General features: G+C 38.5%; 1 protein-coding gene across 7 annotated transcripts in view; it reads right to left on the bottom strand.

Annotated features, from left to right (window-relative positions):
- MACF1 (microtubule actin crosslinking factor 1) overlaps nt 1-19,107 on the bottom strand; it is a 314,815-nt gene that overhangs the window by 113,526 nt on the left and 182,182 nt on the right. For 6 of the 7 annotated variants that reach the window (XM_054572012.1, XM_054572014.1, XM_054572013.1 and 3 more), the window contains exons 29-35: nt 18,037-18,199; nt 17,115-17,198; nt 14,528-14,635; nt 14,260-14,358; nt 12,481-12,633; nt 12,086-12,174; nt 9,526-9,661 (exon numbers count right to left, since the gene is read on the bottom strand). In XM_054572012.1, coding sequence (XP_054427987.1) covers nt 9,526-9,661; nt 12,086-12,174; nt 12,481-12,633; nt 14,260-14,358; nt 14,528-14,635; nt 17,115-17,198; nt 18,037-18,199 — 832 coding nt within the window. Of the gene's footprint in view, nt 1-146; nt 5,559-9,525; nt 9,662-12,085; nt 12,175-12,480; nt 12,634-14,259; nt 14,359-14,527; nt 14,636-17,114; nt 17,199-18,036; nt 18,200-19,107 lie in introns of all 7 variants that reach the window. The other variant, XM_054572011.1, reaches the window with a different exon arrangement.

The following is a 19,107-nucleotide window of genomic DNA, read 5'->3' as shown; positions in this document are numbered from 1 at the left end:
AGTTTACTAATGCCCTGAAATGTATGTATGGATACAAAATACACACATACAAACTCAGTATCCAGTCAATAGTTTTAGCATTAAACCAGTTATGTATTAAAATACACATACACCCCCCCCCCCCCCCCCCCCACTGGGAAGCTTACTTTAGTTGCTCTGGATGGTTCTGTATATACAGCTTCATTTCCCTCTCCCCTGGGTGCAGTCAGGAAGGGAGTCTGTTCACTGCCAGGGCTTTCTCTGAGCTTTTCTTGTAGTGTCTTCTCATCCATCTTCATTGCTGTACATATGAGGGGCCCTGTCTTTTCCCCACTGGCATCTGGAATAGTGGGACTAATGGTGGCATCCTGCTGCCCTATACTGTCTTTTTCAGGTACATCTTTGAACAATTTCTCTGGAGGAAGGGACACTAAAACTCCAGGAACTCCCTCAGTCACTTTGCTTTCAAAGGACCCTACCTCTGCACCTGTAACTATAGGGTTTGACATTTCTAGAAATTTCTCTCCAGTTATTTCCTGAGTTGTTACCATTTTAGATTCAAGAATTCCACAAAGTTCACTATCACTTTTGCTGTCCTGATGATGACAGTCCTTTCTGACTTCTTTTGGGTCTACTCTAGAAACTGTAATTTCTTCCAATTTAAGAGCTTTTGTTGAGTCAAAAGGTACTTCCTGGTATTTTTCTTTACAGTCATTAGATGAGCAAATCAAATCTTTGGTTTCCCTAGTCTTAGAAGTAACACAGGAATCTTCATAATAATTGGTCTCTTGTCTGGTGGTTCCTTGGGAAGACTTGTCTGTTTTGGAAATTCGGGATGTGTCTGCAACTTGGGCTTTCCCAGCTGATTCTTGGTACTGCAATCCTTCAGGTCTTAGGGGCATAGAAGAGAATGGTTCACTCTGGGCCCCACTTGTAATTTCTTGAGATAAATTTTCTTCTGGTTTTAAAGTCAAGCAAAGGCTTAAATTTTTGACTTCTCCTTCATTGACCAGCTTAGAGTCGAAAAAACTTAATACATTTTGATTTCTTATGGAAATTCCTTTGGGTATCATTGGGGAAGAAGAGTCTTCAGTTTCACATAGAATAGAAAATCCCAGTTCTCTATCATTCTTTTTCCCTTTTTCAATTACGGTAATTTCCACTGGTTGATTCTTTATATTGGAGTCATGGTCATCTCTAACGGCAGTTTCTTGGTTCAAATTTTCTTCTGAAAGAACTGATGATTTGCATGTTTTGACACTATCTTCTATAATTATCTCCTTCTCTCTCTTCCTTTTCTCCCTGGTATTAACTGATTTCTGCATAATCTGCTCATTCAGCAAATTGCCTGAAGTTTCACAATTTGATTCTTGTCCTTCTGAAATAATTTCTCTTTTGTTTTCCCTTATTTCTTTATGATCTAAACCCGACACAGACTGTTTCATATGAGAAATAATTTCTATTTGTGACACTATTTTTTCCTGCTCTTCATTCACATTTTTTTCCATGTTGTTCCTAGCCACCTCATTGAGTTTAAAATCACAAACTTCTGAGTGAGGGTGTGTCACTGAACCTTGGCCTAATGATATGACAGACTGATTAGCATCTGGAGAAGCTCTCCTCTTATTTTGATCCTTGCACTCCAATCCTTTTAATGAAATTACCCTGCTCTTTTCTGCCTGCTGCCCATCGGAAACTCTCATTTTAACCTTTTCTTGTGCAGAATGACTTCCAATTTGAAATAATTTCTCACTTTCTTCTTTACCACAACTCACTTCAGCAGTCTGATTAGAAGTAATTAACATTTCCTTTCTTAGAAATTCCTTCTTTAATTCACATACTTCAATTCCATCTTGCTTTTCAATCTCAGCCCTGTGAGCACTAGACTCTAAAGTATCTATTTGGATCAAAGTTGCCATTTCAGGGCTGATAAATCTTTTCTCAATAGCTTCCTTTAAAGTCACTCTTTGATCATTAAATATGTCAATGATTCCTCCAGTTAGTACCTGATGAGACGCGATAATTCTGGCCATGTTTTCATCCACCAATTTCTGTTCCAAAGCTGAAGCTAATGTCAGTCTTTGTCCTGTGGCAGTATCTATGATTCCCCCAGTATTTGCCTGAGCTTCCAGAACCTTCAGTGTAGATGCAAAGTCTACTTTTCCCAACTGGGTTGCTTGAGACAATGTAAGTACTTTGTCACTCACTCCATCTTTAATGTCTGAGAAGGGAATTACTTCTAGATATCTCTGTCCAGATTCAATATCAATCTTACATTTCTTTACTAATTCTGAATAGGGAACAATTCTGCAATTCTCAGGATCTACAATCCCATGCATCATTCCTGAAGACGACATTGCTTTATTAGTTAACAGCCCTTCTTTTTTAGCTTCTGCCAAGGTCAATCTCTGGCCAGAAATGAGATCCATAAAGCTTGCAGTCAAGGCCTGAATTTCTTGAATTTCTCTTTTCAAGTCTGGGTTAACAAGATCTAATTTTAGAGCTTCAGAGAGGGAAATCGTTTCCTTGGTTTCAGGATGAAAAAACTGATGGAGGCTTAAATTCTCAACTTTTTGGAGTTGTTTGGCTAAATCTTCATCAATAATGCCATGTTTAAAGGCATTATCAACAGAAAGTCTCATCCCAGATATATGGTGAATGATACCTCCATCCACCACCTGCTTAGTCAACAACTGAATGGCCTCCTCTCTCTCTAAAAGTCCTCTGTCGATGGACTGCGTAACTGTTAGAGGGGCCTTGCTATCAGGATCCATAATTCCAGTTGTTTCCATTTGTAAATTAATTAATCTCTCTCTAACTGTTTTCTCAGCACCTCTGCCTTTGGAAGCTTTTTCCAGATTTATAAGCTCTGTCTGGTCAGCACTGTCCACCAAGCCAAGATTTAAAGCCAAAGTCACTGAAACCTTTTTGCCTCGTTTCAGGTCAACGATTCCACCAGTCACCACCTGCCCCTCTAAAATTCTGGTGGCTGTCTGTGTGTCAAGAAGTCCAACAGCAACTGCTTCTTTCACAGAGCAGAGTGTGTGGGTACGGGGGTCTAAGACACCACTGATAGCTTTGTCTGCCATGAGGACATTATGTAATAATTTCTCATCCATCAGACCTTCATTGATGACTTCTTCAGTTGTCAAAGATTCACAAGTCTGAGAGTCAAAGAAGCCTCGAAACATGTTCAGCTTTCCCATAAGTTTCACAGCAGTATGACTAGGCACAATGCCTCGGGCTATCGCTTCATTCAGTAAGAGCTGTTGACCTGTTTGTTCATGAAATATACCACCATCTAGTAATTGTGTAGATAATATATTTAAGGTAGCTTCCTCAAGCAAGTCTGAAGAATGACAGCATGACAGGGAAGCTTTACTACCATGATCTACCTCACCTGTTTTTTCTAAAATCATTATACTACCACCCACAATGTTTTGATCTTCTGGACTTTGTTTATGGACATCTTCACCCAAAAATGTTTCGCTTAAGACTTTCTTTTTGTCCAGAGAATGAATATTCATGTCATTTTCAGACTTGAGTTCTAATTCTAAATCTAAAGTTTTCTTTACCTCAAATTGTGACTTTTTGCTTTTGGGTTTTATGATAGGTCTTCCAGTTTCACCTGGAATATGTTCAATTTCAACTGTGTTTGCTTGTTCTTTCTGACATATAATGGGAGTCTTTCTGAGAGTCTGCCATTCTTCCTTTGGTGTTTCAACAGAAACAGGATTTCTGTCTACCACCGAGGTCATATCTTCTGTTTCCTCAGAGGGTACTGCAAAGAGAAATCCTCTGTGGATGTTTTCCCTGGTAGGCACTTCTGTTAAGTCTTCCTTTTTGGTACCTGGTAACTGCCTTTTAAACTCTGATTTAATTTGACCTATGACCTTCGAAGTATCAACATTTAGATTTCTCACTTTTTGTTCTGCTACAAATAGGTCTTTTTCAGGGTTCTCTATAGAGGAACCTTCCGTTATTACAATAATCTTTCTGCCTTCTGCTTCGGTGTCATTTGCCTGATTGGGGTATTCTTTGTTCTGAGAGGAAGAGTGGAACTCACATGGCCTCACAGTCAGCCTATCACAGAAAGTTTCTGTGATTTTCACATTCGCTGATTCTTGTAATTCCTCAGGAGTTTCTCGTCTCTGAGGCCCAGTTACAAATACTTCTAGAGGACTTGGTCGATATTCACCTTTTGCTGTTAGTTTTTCTATCAGCTCACTGTCCAGCAGGAGGACCCTCTGTCCATTCCGCACATTAATATAGCTGTGAGTCATCAGCTGAAACAACAGCTTCTCACTATGGCTTGTCATGCCCTCAGTTTGGCCCTTGTTGCACAACAGATCTGATGCTCCAGGATTAATGTTCACCTTGCTCTGTTCTGAAGAATCTGCTAATCGCATGTGGGGCATCACATCAGGTATGCAAATTGATTGTAAGTTATTAGCAAGATCTTTGTCCAACACACCATTTTCTATTGCTTTTTTCCAGGACCAAATCTCTGTGGTTGCTGGCAGAAACAGAGCTTTAATGTGCTGCCGTCCACTAAGGATTTTATGAGCTAGCTCAGTAGACACAATACCTTGTTCCAGAGCATCTGTAATTGGGAGGATCTCTCCAGATTCAGGCCATAGCAACCCCATGAATGACCAAAGGGACTCTAGAATCACAAGAGCAATCTTCGGAGCTACCAGATCATGGCTTACTGCTTCATCTATTGTCAGCCTACGGCCAGTGACAGTGTCTATGATGCCGCCTGTCTGAAGCTGCCTTATGAGTATAGCACAGGCCATATCTTGGTCAATCAAATTATGTCTTACAGCTTCTTCTACTGTAAGTCTGTGTCCTGTTCTTGGATCTACTATGCCACCAGCAAAAAGCTGAGCTTCCAGTAGTCGGACAGTGACCTGCCTATCTATTAGGCCTTCCTGAACTGCACGGAAAATGCTAACCTTCCGGCCTGATTTCAAGCTCACCATTCCCCCTGCCAATTGCTTGACAGGCAATAATTTCAACCCTGATTCTTGGTGGACAATACATCTCTGCATCAGATCCAGCAAACCGATTTTCTCAGCTGTATTGGGGTCTATCAAATTCTTGGATAATCTCAGGTGAGACTCTAACTCTGAGTGAAGCCGTTCAGAAATGAGGCCCTGGTGGAAAGCCTCCTCTAGGTTAATACACTTCTCATTAAGGAAGACACTGAAACCTCCAGTTGCCAAGTGAGCTTCTAAGATTTTCAGTCCAACTCTCTCACTGATAATGTTCTTCTCAATTGCTTCCACTACAGAAAGAGGGCCTTTGCTCTCAGTAAGCTTGCTTACTAAGGACAGAGTATCCTGTAGCTGCTGGAGCTGCTGGTATAGCTGGTGACTAATGAGGTTTCTAGCTAGGCCCTCCTCCAAAGAGAGCTTTTCACTGGTCTCAGGGGCAATGAGGCCGGCCAAGATAACCTGTGATTCCAGGAGCACAAGGCCTGTGTCATGGTCAATGAGGCCCTTTTGCATGGCTCTGAAGATGGGAAATATCTCCACTGTGCCTAGGTCAATCACCCCAGCAACTGCTCTGCAACCCTGAAAGAAAAAATGAAAAAGAAAACTAAATCAGAGAAGCACAAGTACTGAAAGGAGTCATTCAAAGAACTATACTTCAGGGTAGAGCAAAAGTTAAGTTTATAGTTGTGAGTACATGAAAAATAGAGTTTATTCTTGTTTTATTAATTATATTATTTTCCATATGCACAACTGTAAATCTACTTTTATACCACCATGTATGTCAAATTCTGACCACGAGAAAATCCCAGCCTAGGAAAAGCCCCAAAATATAAGAAATATTCTGAAGCCTGGTAGTGTTAATGCTAAAAAAGAATTTCCCTAAACTGCGAAACATTTAATAAGGCCATAAATTCACAGATTACTTGAAGAATGACAGCATTAAGCATACTAGAATGACAAGCTCTACAAAATTGCAAGCAGTGAAAGTGACAGAACAGCTATTTCTAAGATGAATTCACTACAAAGGTTCTTAAAACACATACCAGTTCCCCAAAATGAGAATTCAACCCCATATAACAACTTCTTAGCGTTGAAACCAAAGTAGAAGATTCTTGAGGTAGTACTTCCCTGCTAATCGGTTCAGCAGGACCAGTCCACAGGATTAGAAGAGAGATTAAAGCTTCCTTATACTCACACAACAGCTGTGTATCTCAGTAAAAGGCCCTGTTATATTACTCAAGCAGCTGTTTAGCAACTGGGGCAGTCATACTCTTGGTGGTTAATGCTAGCACTTGCCAAGGGAATGGATCTGAGGTAAATCAGCTCTAGGAACTGGAATTAGCAAGTCAAGGAAAGAACAGACTGGGGACCTTTGCCTCTAGAACCACTAGTAACATTTTTTCTAGTCCAGGTTAGAATGAACAGTAACCACTATCATTTAACTGCTACTTGTTGGGCACTTAATATATTTATTGAGCACTAATATTTAAGCCTCACAACAATTGTAAGAAAAGAATTAGTTTAATCTTTAGTTAGCAGGTGAGAAAATGAGACATGGAGGGGTAAGGTACTTGTTCAAGGTCACAAAACTGGTGAGTTCCAGGATCATACCAAGATCTTGACTAAATCCTGGGCTGATACACTGCCTTCCTAGTCAGATCCAGAAGAGCATGTTATCTTCATCTTCTTTAGATGGTTTTATCTGTCCTCCTTTGGTCAATATTATTGGGTTGGCCAAAAAATTTTTGGCTTTTTCCGATATGATGGCTCTAGTAGCACTTAGTTCATTCGAAACAATTTTGTTAGATGGCATTGTGACAGCTGTCATTATCAGTGTGCATTTAAAAAAATTATTAACATTGGTGAATTTTTGTGTAACTATTTTAGTACTGAAGATGGAAGAAAATAAGCAACATTTTCTGGCATATTATGCTTCATTATTCCCAGAAAAGTAAAACACAACAGAAATGCAAAAAAAAAAAAAAAAAAATTTGTGCAGTGTATGGAAAAGGTGCTGTGACTGATTATACATGTCAAAAATGGTTTGTGAAGTTTTGTGCTGGAGATTTCTTGCTGGAAAATGCTCTACAGTCAGGTAGAGCAGTTGAAGTTGATAGTGATCAAATCAAGGCATTAATTGAGAACAATCAATGTTATACCAAAAGGGAGATAGCAGACATACTCAAAATACCCAAATCAATAAAGTTATTGGTGAAAATGAGAAATATATCTTTTATTTTACAGGAAGAAAACACATGAACTTTTTGGCAGACCCAATAATTTCTGATCTTTATTTAACTCTTTAACTTATCCATGGAGGACCTTGTTGAAGCAACTGCCAAGCACTTCCCTGACTCCTAAATTATGTATTTATTTCATTTCTGCCTAAGTGAGAAGCAAGCACCATAGGAGCAGGTACAATATTTTGTCCATTCAGTGTCTAGGAACAGTAACAGCAGTTCAATAAACATTTCATGAATAAATAATTGATAAATAGTAAAAGAAAAATTTCTTTGAATCATTAACCTATTTCCCCCAGATTTTAAAAACATCACTGAGGATTTCAAGCTTGATTAATGGCACACTATAAGAGATGCAGAATGGAGGGAGAAAATGAGGGAACAGATTTGGTTTTCTTCTCCATCCCACTGTATTTGTTCAAATAATGGAACAACTGACAAAATCTCCATACTATTTGAAATATTATGTTATTCCCCATCCCTCCTTCTTTTCTGACTCAGAATGTAGAGTTTAACCTGTATATAAGGTAAATGAATATTACCCAACTCTAAGTTATCTGTTCTATAAAGATTTAAGAAAAAATCGCATAGCCATATGAATCTTTTATGATAAATGAAAAGCTCCTTTGACAAAATCCATGTAAAGACTACTCAGAGGCAGACAATATGACAAAGGGAAAGATTCTTCTGTGAACTTTTAATTTTTCCTGTGAGTTTCACAGAGTCTCAGAATACTAATATTGAAGAAAGGCCTGGAATCTCACCAAAGGGAAAAGACTACACACTGTTCCTTCCAACACCCTCATTACTAGAGGACAGGCAGGATGCACTGAGCTGGGAAATAATCCAGAGAAACCCATTTAGTACCACCAAACATGGGCAGTCTGATCTAAACAAGAAGAAAAAGACACAAGGAGAGGAGAAAAGAAAACATAAAAGGCTTCTACTTACCAGAATTGCAGGGCACGCCTTGGGCAGATAAGAGATAGAGCCTTATGGAGGAGCTCAGCCGTATCGCACACACAGTGTAAGCTTGGTGTTAGCGTCCAGCATGCGACTGTTTTTTTTTTTGTTTGTTTGTTTTTTGCAAAAAAAGAACCCCAAACAGGTCGTCCTCTTTTCCCTTTGTGCATTTGTGCTTAAACTCCAAAGGGTTAGTGAAACTTGTAAGCAAGGATGTCAGTTAATCAGAACAATACTTCACATGAAACACACAAACAGTAACAGGGACACATCATGCTCAATGTAGTGGTGCTCAGCAGCTTGTCTTTTTTTTTTTCCTCCCCTTTTAAAACCTTTCAAAATGAGAACTGGATGTTCTCAGCAAGCAATTGTTAAAACTTTTCACGTACACTCTTATATGGTGAAGCAACAAGCCATTAAAAGTGGGCTACTGTAGAGAATGCTAAAACAGCACATTCTTTTTGAAAATCTACTCTCAAATCATAGCTAGTTCTGTCTTGTGGTCTTTACAACTCTAGCTCCTGCCACACAAATTTCATATCCAAGGACCAGAGTCAAAGCACATTTGTCTGAATATCATTTTGAGCATCATCTAGACCAAATTTGGTTACCACATAAGCTTTAATTTTGGCCTGCCCCACATAAGTTGGTTATTGCTTCACAACATAGGAAATAAGCAGGCAAACACACATATATATCCCAGAGACACATGTATATAATAAGGTAAGTTTACATATACACAAGTATCCAGGAAGAACTCAGGACAACCAGCAGGAACTTAACAATTTTTATATGGTCCAGGAAATGAACATGAGTGGGAACTGGTAAAGATGTCACATGATGAGATGACTATGGGTACGGGGAACCAGCGTCTCAGTCAGTGCAGCTAATCCACCAATTTGCTTTGCAAATAAACATTTCTCATTTATTTAATAGACATGAAAAAAAGTATGAGGGGAAGGGGTTCATGGTCTTTCCTTCCCAATATTCTGAGCTCTTGGCTATCAACTTGTGAGTGACAATGTCACAAAGGAGCAATCTTATTGCTCTGTGATTAGATATAAAATTTATGTTCTCCTTGACTACATTATGCCACAAAATGACAGACAGCAAAAATGGTGAACCAGATCTAAAGGGACAGCCATAAATGCCTTCTCGTATTTTGACTGACCAACACATCATGGAACCCCAGTAAAGAAACACAAGACAAATGGCTGCTACAATGAGGTTAAAAAAATTAAGTCACATTGGTCATGGAAAGCTAATGATCATGACTTTCAATCAGCAAAGCTGTTTTCATACCATTCAAAAGGTAACCTTTTGGAGAGTAAAACTAAAAGTACCTTTTGTTCTGTCTGCTGGGCCAATTGGCTCTGAAGTTGATGAAGCTGGTTTGCTGAACCATCACATAGGTCATGGTAAGCCTTATTCAGGGCATTCAATTGTTCAGATATCTGTTCCTTCTCTTTTTCTGAGAGCCTGGAAGACGAAGCATTAAAGGCCTTTTAGAGAAAAACCTTCCTCCAAATTCTCCTCTGTTGCTTCACAATCATGATTTCTCCATCTTGGATGGTATTCTTGTCATTGGTTACTATGGATCATCTGGTCAGAGCATCATACTCATTGAACACTTTTGGTTTCTAACTTAAGAGTTTTCCTGTTTATCGCAATTCAAGTCATGATTCTTGGTGATGTCAATGCTCATGTGACCAACCGTCTATTAACATCCTAGGCCTGTAGTCCTGCAATCTTCTCAAGCCAAATGGCCTCCACTCCACTTTAGACCCACCCTCACATGGCAAACTTGGACCCTGGCATCATCTAAAGTTATTCCACTTCTGAAATTTTAAACTTTAACAGTTTACTACCTGAGTGTAACTCCTAATTATAACCCCACCTTTCTAGTTTTCTTTCTTTATTCTTAAACCTCTTTTTAAAATAAAACATTTTAAACAAAAAGAATACTGTAACAAATTTTCATTTACCAATTACCCAACTATCCAGTTTTACCAAATTTTCATATTTTATCAGATTTGCTTTAGAGCCTTTTCTTAGAAATAAGACATTACAGATATAAAGTCCAATGTGATGTCACCAACCCCTACTTTCCCTTTCTCCCCAGAGGCAATCACTATTTTGAATTAGGTAAATTTTACAAGTCCCTTTTCTCATGTTACATTATGTTTTTAAGAATGAATCCTGTGATTTATGTTAGAACTATCCATCCACTTACTGAGCGTATCCAAGTCTTCCTTGACTGCTCCATTTTCTCTTCATCTATCAGTCCTCTCTATTACTACCACCCCAGTCCATCATCTTAGTTTCTTACTATTATCCTACTAATCCTCTTATCCACTAATCTGATAAAACTTCAGCCCCAGATCAATCAAACCACTGGACTTCCCTGCTCCCACGTGCAGGCTGCTAAGTATGACCAGTGTGGGAGAAATTTCACAACCTTGGAGAAGAGATCCTACTGGGTTCTAACCTCGTCTAGACCTCAATGCTTTCTGACACTCCTCTTGGAGGCTTGCAGTCAATTCTTCCTTCTTTCCTCTCAATACCACTACAACGTTCAGCAAACAACCTCTTTACCTATTTCAAATAGAAAATACAGACTACTAGGCACTAATTCTCTCCCTTTCTAGCTTTATTCTTGGCATATTAACCTCTATGCACATCTTTCTTAATCTCCTCTTTCTCAGACTTCAGACTGGAACCTGTCTTGACTCCTATTTAAGGTGTACTTTCCACCCAGTGATGAATTTTATCCTCTCTGACATCCTCTGGAACACCTCCCCTATTACTTCAATCTTTCTGCCTTTAGGTCCTTGAGACACAGTTCATAAAAGATTAGAGGAACTTGTCTGTGTTTAGAGACAACAAATCTCTTCCTTGATTATATAGTCTATTCTAATTATTTCTACTTTATTATTTCTTTCCTTTCCCATGGCCAAGCTTCCTGAAGGAGTGTCTAATTTCATTATCACTACCTTCCTCACTTCATGGTCTCCCCATCATACCAAATCTGACATTATCCCCTAACTTTTCACCCAAGTCACGAAAAACTTCCAACTTGCCAAATTTAACAGACACTTCTCAGTCTTAACCTTTCTTGACTTCTGACCACTCCTTTCTTTTTGGAATTCTTTTCTCTATTGGGTTCTGAGATAGCATTCACAATTTTCCTTTTACAAGAACCATTCAGAAGCCCCTAACCCCTTGTAAATTAATCTACTTTTATGGCTTCTACTATGCTGATGACTCAAATCTCCATCACTTTAAACTTCTCTCATTATTTCTAAATTTACATATGCAGCTGCCCACTGGATAACTTTAGTGGAACTATGTAAGGCATAAATTAAGGTGTTAGGTATTTCCATTCTGATGTCCTATGGGGCCTTCACATTCATAATGTCTAAAACTAAAGCTGCCCTCTTTTCCCTCAATCCATACCTTCTTCTGTAACACATCTCTTGGTTAATGGCATCACCATATACCCAGTGGTATAAGCCATAAATCAGAGAGTTATATCTGGTAACTTTTGTTTGTCACCAAACCCCGTAAGTTCATCATCCTTAATATCTTTAGAATCATTGCCCCCTCTCCACCCCTCATCATTTCTTGTCTATATTATCAGAACAACCTCTTTGGTCACTTAGAACCCTATTCTTGCCCCATGTCAATCCATTCTCTATCAAACAGAAACCTTTATCATCAAAATCCATTCATGTTTATGATCCCTCCTCATAGCCAACAAAGTAAAATGCAAACTCCTCAGCATGAACTACAAGGCTCTTTACCACACAGTTCCTGCTGCCCTGAATTCTTGTCATGACCCCACGTTTTTCCCAGGTATATCTGGCCTCCCAGATGTGGCATAACCTCTCATTTAATACTTACTTATGACCATGCTTGGCCAAGAAGATCTGTGAAGTTTTAATGGCGTCAGAGACTTGTTCTCTCTTTGTTGTCAGCTCCTCTGCCAGAACCTATTTAGTAGAAATAAAGAGAAAAGCTTCAGAACCCCCCAAAAATTGAAGAATCAAAAATTATTTGAAATAACTTGTTTAAAAATCAAAGTGAAAACTTAGCTTAGGTCAGATTATTATTCCTAATGAGCTATATACAATTGATTAAAAAGATAGAAATATAAATGACTTCTTAAGTCTTGAAAATTAACATTTACTGAGGTAACAATTATTCCTGGGTGGCCTATATGTAACTTGTATTATACCACCTAATGCATTAGCATATATTATTATATCCAGAAAGAGTCAGGTGGACCTTCTCCTTACCTGCTGTTCTAAAATAGCTTTTTCAATGTCTGTCAGTTCTTTGGTCTGGGATGAGGTAGCTTTGCTTTGTGTGTTCCTTGCCAGGGTAGACACCCAGCCCAAAAGTTCTTTAACCTTCTCCACATGTTCTTGCTTTTCCTCTTCTACTACTTTCTAGAACAGGAAATAGAAAAATCAGTATATTGGTCAGTCTTATTAGACTGGCCTGACTTCAGATCTCCTAAAATAGAGACATGAAACAACCTAAAGCAGTAAGCAGCTAAAATAACCCAAATTAAATATAATTTAGCTAGCCTACAGAACTGCTCACAGGTGACTACCTATGGGATACTAATAGCTAAGTCCATTTTATCTAGGTTAACACCTTTCTAAAAAAGCACAGTTTTATATATGATAGGTACTCAATAACTATTTACTGATTTTAAAAAAGCTCTTCATATACACACACACACACACACACACACACACACGGCAGCTTACTTATTTTCATAATTCTTATATTTATAGGCAAAGAGATTGAAGTAAAGTGAGGTAGGTATTGACATTAAAGAAGTCTTTTCCTAATTTACACAGGCAAAAGCTGGTATGAGTAAATGCTTCCAAAAGCATTTTACAAGAGTAGTTGAATATGTGGGAATTTATTTTGCAAAGACACAGATGACTTTTATAATTATAAAATATTGCATACTTATTACAAAAAATTAAAATAACCTAAAATATATAATGTATACCTCTTAATATCATTTCCCCAGAAACTTGGCATATAAACTTCTAAAGTTGTTTATATGCACATATTGTGTCTTTGTGGTACATATAGTATTGTTTTTACTGAAACTGTAATTATACATAACTTTTTCCCTCAAACAATGTATTGTGTCAGTTCACTTAAATCTATTTCATATTTTTAACAGCTTCATAGAAATTTCATTGTATAAAATTTGGATGTTTCTAATATTTCCCTTTAACAAATCATGTTTTATTAAGGATCTTTGTTCACACTCTTCCTTCATATTTACAGTACTTCCATAATAAAGATACTTGGAAGTGAGTATTGGACATAATACAATCAATCCTCATAATTATTCATAGAATCCATATTTATGAATTTTGTTTACTCAAATTTATTTGTAGCTCCAAAATCAGTATTTGTGCTTTTTCACAGGCATTCCCAGACATACACAGAGTGGTAGCGAAATATTTCAGTCACCCAATGTTCCCAGCTGGGGTAGAATAGGTGACACTCTGCCTTCTTGTTCCATTTATATTGTAAACAAGTATCCTTTTTGCAGTCTGTTTAGTGCCATGGTTTTCGTATTTTTGCGTTTTCTGTTGGTGATTTTACTGTTTAAAATGGGCCCAAGTGCAGGGCTGAGATACTCTCTTGTGTTCCTCAGAACAGGAAGGCCATGACGTGCCTTATGGAGATAATGTGTGTTAAATAACCTTTGCTCAGGACTGAGTTAGCTCTTGGCTATGAGTTTAATGTCAGTGAATCAACAAACTACATTAAGTAAGGTGTTTTTAAATAAAAATATACATAAAACAAGTTTATGCATTATCTACTAACAAAAATGTTGTGACCAGAGGCTTGCAGGAGCCTAACCCTGTATTTCTCCTGGGTGCAAGAGTTCAGTATTCACTAACTTTGTGTTTCTAGCAACCTCATAGAAAGACTATGAATAAAGAAAATCAGCTGCGTGTGCACTTTAAATTGTGACAGATGAGGCATAAGGTTTTCAATTCCATTTTTAAGATGATTTAGGACCCAACTGTCCTCACCTCCTCCTCTTCCAGCCGCTGGAGTGCATCACTGATATATTTTACATGCTGAGTTGTTAACGTCACCAATGCTGTGTAACGAGTCCTTAAGTCCATGAACTATGGTTTAAAAAAAAAATTAGATAAATTACCCATCAGAAAAATAAATTTAAATAGTTGAAAATAAAGGGAAATTTTCTTGAAGTCACATGCTCAACAGAAAGGTGAGCTGTAAATCAAACTGCAAGGCCCAAAGACAGTGGCCTATGTCATTTCCCCACTCTTTCACCTCTTGCGTGATGGCATCTGAAGAGGAAAGCATGCGACGGCGCTTGCCAGGGGATTTCTGCTGTGATTCCACAAAGGCCTTGTATGTCATCAGCTGCAATTCATAGTCCTGAGGAGGAAGGAATTTTACCATGTTTACATAGGGCTTTATAGCTCACACACATCATGTAACAGAAATCAGCAGTTCACTGCTGGAAGGCATTTTGGTGATCTTTCAAACTGAAGGTTAAAAACTTTTTCTGTAAAGAGACAGAATAAAACTATTGGGCCATGCCATCTCTATCACAACTACTCAACTCTGCCATTGTAAGTGAAAGCAGCCACAGACAATAATAAGTAAATGAAACAGCATGGCTGTATTATAGTAAAACTTTTATTTACGGACACTGAAAGTTGAATGAAGTTCCTATAATTTTCACATGTCACAAAGTATCATTTGTATTCATGTTTTTTAGCCACTTCTTATGGGCCATATAAAAGTAGGTATACAGACTACATTTAGCCTGTAGGTCACGTTGCTGACTCCTGAGTTTGCAGTCTGTTTGCTGACCATCCTTTTCATCTCATGCATGGGCAACTAAAGCCCAGAGACAGGAAATGAACTTCCCCAATTAACTCAGTGGATGAGCAACAAAGTCAAGATTAGAATCTCAGTTTTCTAGTTGCCAAACCAATGTTCTATCCATGTTGCCATGCTATTCTGTCACATCCTCTGCAATCCTGAGAGTGCTGCCCTAGTCCAGGCCCTCTTCATCTCTCAAAAGGCAGGTACAAGAGCTTCCTAGTTACTCTCCTGCTTATGATCTCACCTCCAATTTATCTGCTATACTGCCACCAGAGTAACTTTTCTAAAACAAAGATGACCACTTCATCCATCTGCTTAAAAGCTTTCAATGACCTAGAGCAAAAATTTCTCAAACATCAACATCATACAAATAACCTGGGAATATTGTTAAAAATGCAAATTCTGATTCAGTGGGTTGAAGACTCTGCATTCCTAATCATCTCCCAGGTGATGTTCCTGGTTCAAAGACCACATTTTGAGTAGCAAGAATACAAAGTAAAGCCAAAAGAACTGAACAAGACCTTTCAGAGGTTGGCCCCAGCCTCCCTCATTTTCTAGTCACTGCTTCTTTTGCACCATACTCATTCTAGTGAAATCAAAATAATTTCCCATCCCCTCATTGTATGTTCATTCCACTGTGCCTTTGATCATGCAGTTCCTTTCCTCTAGAGTGCCCTGCTTTCTGTTGTCTACATAGAAAACTGTAGCAGGAGGGAAATATGTAATGAGTTCCTTCAGCAACCTATAGAAAAACAGTAGTAGTAGTAGTAGTAATAATAATAAAAGCATATCCTACCACTTACTGAATGTATTTTAGGTATGCGGCATTGTCCTATATATACATTATCCCAGGCTGTTGCTATTCCCATCTTGTAGATATCACAACAGATAAACTGAGAGCCTAAGTGCTTGCTCAAAGTCTAAAGCCTGACTCATCTTTATGACACCAAGTCTTATTAACTAAAGAAATGTATTCATTCAAAAACTACTTGTTGAGCATCTACTGTATGCCTATCATTGTTCTGAGTGATACATATATAGTGGAGAACAAGTCAGAAAAAATCTTGTGCCTCCTCTGGATCTTACATTCTAGTAAGAAAGCACATAATAAACAAATAAATATATAATAACCTCAGGTCATTTTTATTTAAAGATGTTATCAGAGAAATGGGGGGTGGGATGGAGCAAACCAGGCATGGCCTCATAAACCACATAGGAATGTAAAATTTTACAATGAGAATGACATGAACCCTTTGGACAGTTTTTAGCAGGAGAATGACATGATCCAATTTACTATGTTTTATCTATTGTAAGGTACAAATTCTCTCCACATTTTAGTAGCTCTAAAATTGGAATACATCTTATAATCAATGGCATTTGCATAACTGGCAGAGTTTCTTCTTAATAGCTGGTGTCTGCAATTCTATAACACGTATTCTGCTCTAAAAAGGTGAGTCTGCTACTGTGTGGGAAAACTACCTGTGAGACAGGAACAGAAGGAAGAAATCAGCTTGGAGGTAAAGTAGTCCAAGGAAGATTCCTCACTTGGATGTAAACCAGGGAAATGGCGAGGGGGTGGCTAATGAGAGGCTGTAATATCTAAGACATATTGAAAGATGGAGCCAACTTGTTCAAAGACTGACATAAAGTTTAAGGCAAAGAGAAATCTTAAGAATGTTGAGGCGGTTTTCTCCCTCAATAAACAGGAAAATAGTAACACTGTATCCTCAGATAAGGAAGATGGTAAGCAAACCCCCCAAATTCTGTTTTTGACATGCTAAATTTCAGAGGCCCATGGGTCACCCAAATAGAGACTCCTGGTGTCTGGCATCTTCCTGAGCACCCCTCAAATGCGGGGCCATGAGAAGTACACCTCTGCACTTAATGGAAGGATGGAACTAGCCTATAGCAGAAGAGCTCTACTTACTTTTCCAAGAAAAAAGAAAAAAGAACCTAGAGTGACAATGCAGGTCTTCCGAAGCTGAAGATCATTTATGTTCCTTTTGGGATGTGGTATAGTTACCTTTACAATAGTGGAGTACTGCTGGGAAAACTTCTGACACTGGTCCAGTTTTGTCTGATTTCTCTCAATTTCTGCGAACAGATCCTGGGAACCAAAATAACACATTATCATTGTCATTACCATCACTGAAACAGTTGAACATTTATTAGGTTCTACGGCAGTGGGTTTTAAACCTTAGCTGAATCAGAATCATGTGGAAGACAGCATCAAACACAGATTACTGGGCCCCTCCTCCAGAGTTTCTAATTCAGTGAGATTGGGTTAGAGAGCTTCCGTTTCTAGCATGCTCCCAGATGATGCTGAAAGCCTGGGGTCCACACTTCAAAAGGCACCGTTTTAAGTATTTTACATGTATCACTTCATTTAATTATAACAACAATAACTTTATAAGGTCAGCTGAACAAATAATAGACTATGTCCGATTTACAGATAAGGAAATAGAATAATGAGAGATTAAGTAATTTGCTCCAGGTTTCACAGTAAGTGAGCAAACCAGGATTGGAATCCAGGCAACCTAACTGTAATACTATACAAAGCAAACGACTCCAATATATCAAGAAATAAAAACTGCTTTGAATGAAATAACCTTCTTCCACTCATAGCTTTCCCTGGGTTTTCATTCTCCCACATTCTAATCCTAGTACAACACAATTTAATATTAAGAAACAAAATAAGCCAAAATAATTTTAATGTGTTCATCAAGTGATTTCAATATATATTTTTAGAAACTCAGGATTAAAAGGGAACTTATAGGTCATCTGGTCTAAATGCAACATCAGTATCTTGAGATCATCCTGCTTCAACCCTTTTCAGAAGACAGGCTGAGAATGTTTTACCATTTGGGGAAGCTTAATTGCTAACACATCATCTTTTATGATGAGCTAATTCCTCCCACCCTTGACAACTTTGCACCCGCACCCACCGTCTGCTGGCTGAGCTGCTCGGATAGCACTCTGCTATCCTCTGCCTGGCCTGGCTTCATCATTTCCTGCTGGGCAGTCATTTCCTCAATCCATTTGATGAGAGTACCATGGCAGGCTCGGTAATCTCCTAGAACTTCCTGGATACTTTCTAGTTCAGATTGGCTGAGGAAGAGAGAAAAACTGCTATCAAATATCTTGGCGTCAATAAAGTAAATGAGACCATTCTCTCCTTAGCCTGTGCCTCCAGTTGAGCTTGATTGCTGAGGATAACTCTTTATTTGGAAGGAACAGCAATATAACATTGAAGCTATGCATGCACCCAGTGCCCTAAAAGGTAAAAAGTAATTTGAGAGCAGTTGTGCCCTGCTGGCCCTGGAAACTACTTAGAGCCTGGCATCTCATGATAATCCTTGTCAAATTGTTTACTTAGATTGCCAAGGACTGACAGGGTTGCCAATAAGGTAGTACTAGCTGTACACTTCTGTCCCCTGATGACAGAGTACCTGTCAGATTACCCTAGCTATGATTTATGAATCACTGTAATTTCTTGGGGAGGACAGCGGGGGTCGGGTGGGTGAAAAATAGTAGTTATTTACTCTTAATTTCAGTTAACAGTTTCTTATATCACTTTTACTAGCCTAGCCTGCCTTGGGATACGTAATTCAATTATAGAGGGTCAATCCAAACTTACATTAGTTGTTATCTAACTCCTCTCCCTATATATTTGTCTACCCAACTTAGCTTCAGATAGGTAGCCTTCTATCTTTCCTATTCAAATTAGTCATCAGAAGTAGGATCTCAAATTACAGAGACAAAAATCACTGAATTAGCAAATGAAAGGAAGCAAGAAACTCCACAAAGGTCCACTATGAAAATGGTTCATATTCAGATTCAAAGCTAGTAAAACCAGATCTGAAACTCAGGTTCTGTCCTTGACAGAAGATCACCAGGTCACCTTTCCAGTCTATGTTTCAAGACACCATTGTCATCATGTCTTAACCAGATAAGGCCTGGGACACAGGGGAGGTACTACTTAACAGAACCATCATGTTGACTCAAAAGCAAGACTT

Source organism: Pteronotus mesoamericanus, unplaced genomic scaffold (assembly GCF_021234165.1).
Source record: "Pteronotus mesoamericanus isolate MK-2021 breed Mesoamerican mustached bat unplaced genomic scaffold, CSHL_Meso_final contig_221, whole genome shotgun sequence".
Taxonomy (NCBI): domain Eukaryota; kingdom Metazoa; phylum Chordata; class Mammalia; order Chiroptera; family Mormoopidae; genus Pteronotus; species Pteronotus mesoamericanus.
This window is presented reverse-complemented; position numbering and strand designations above follow the sequence as displayed.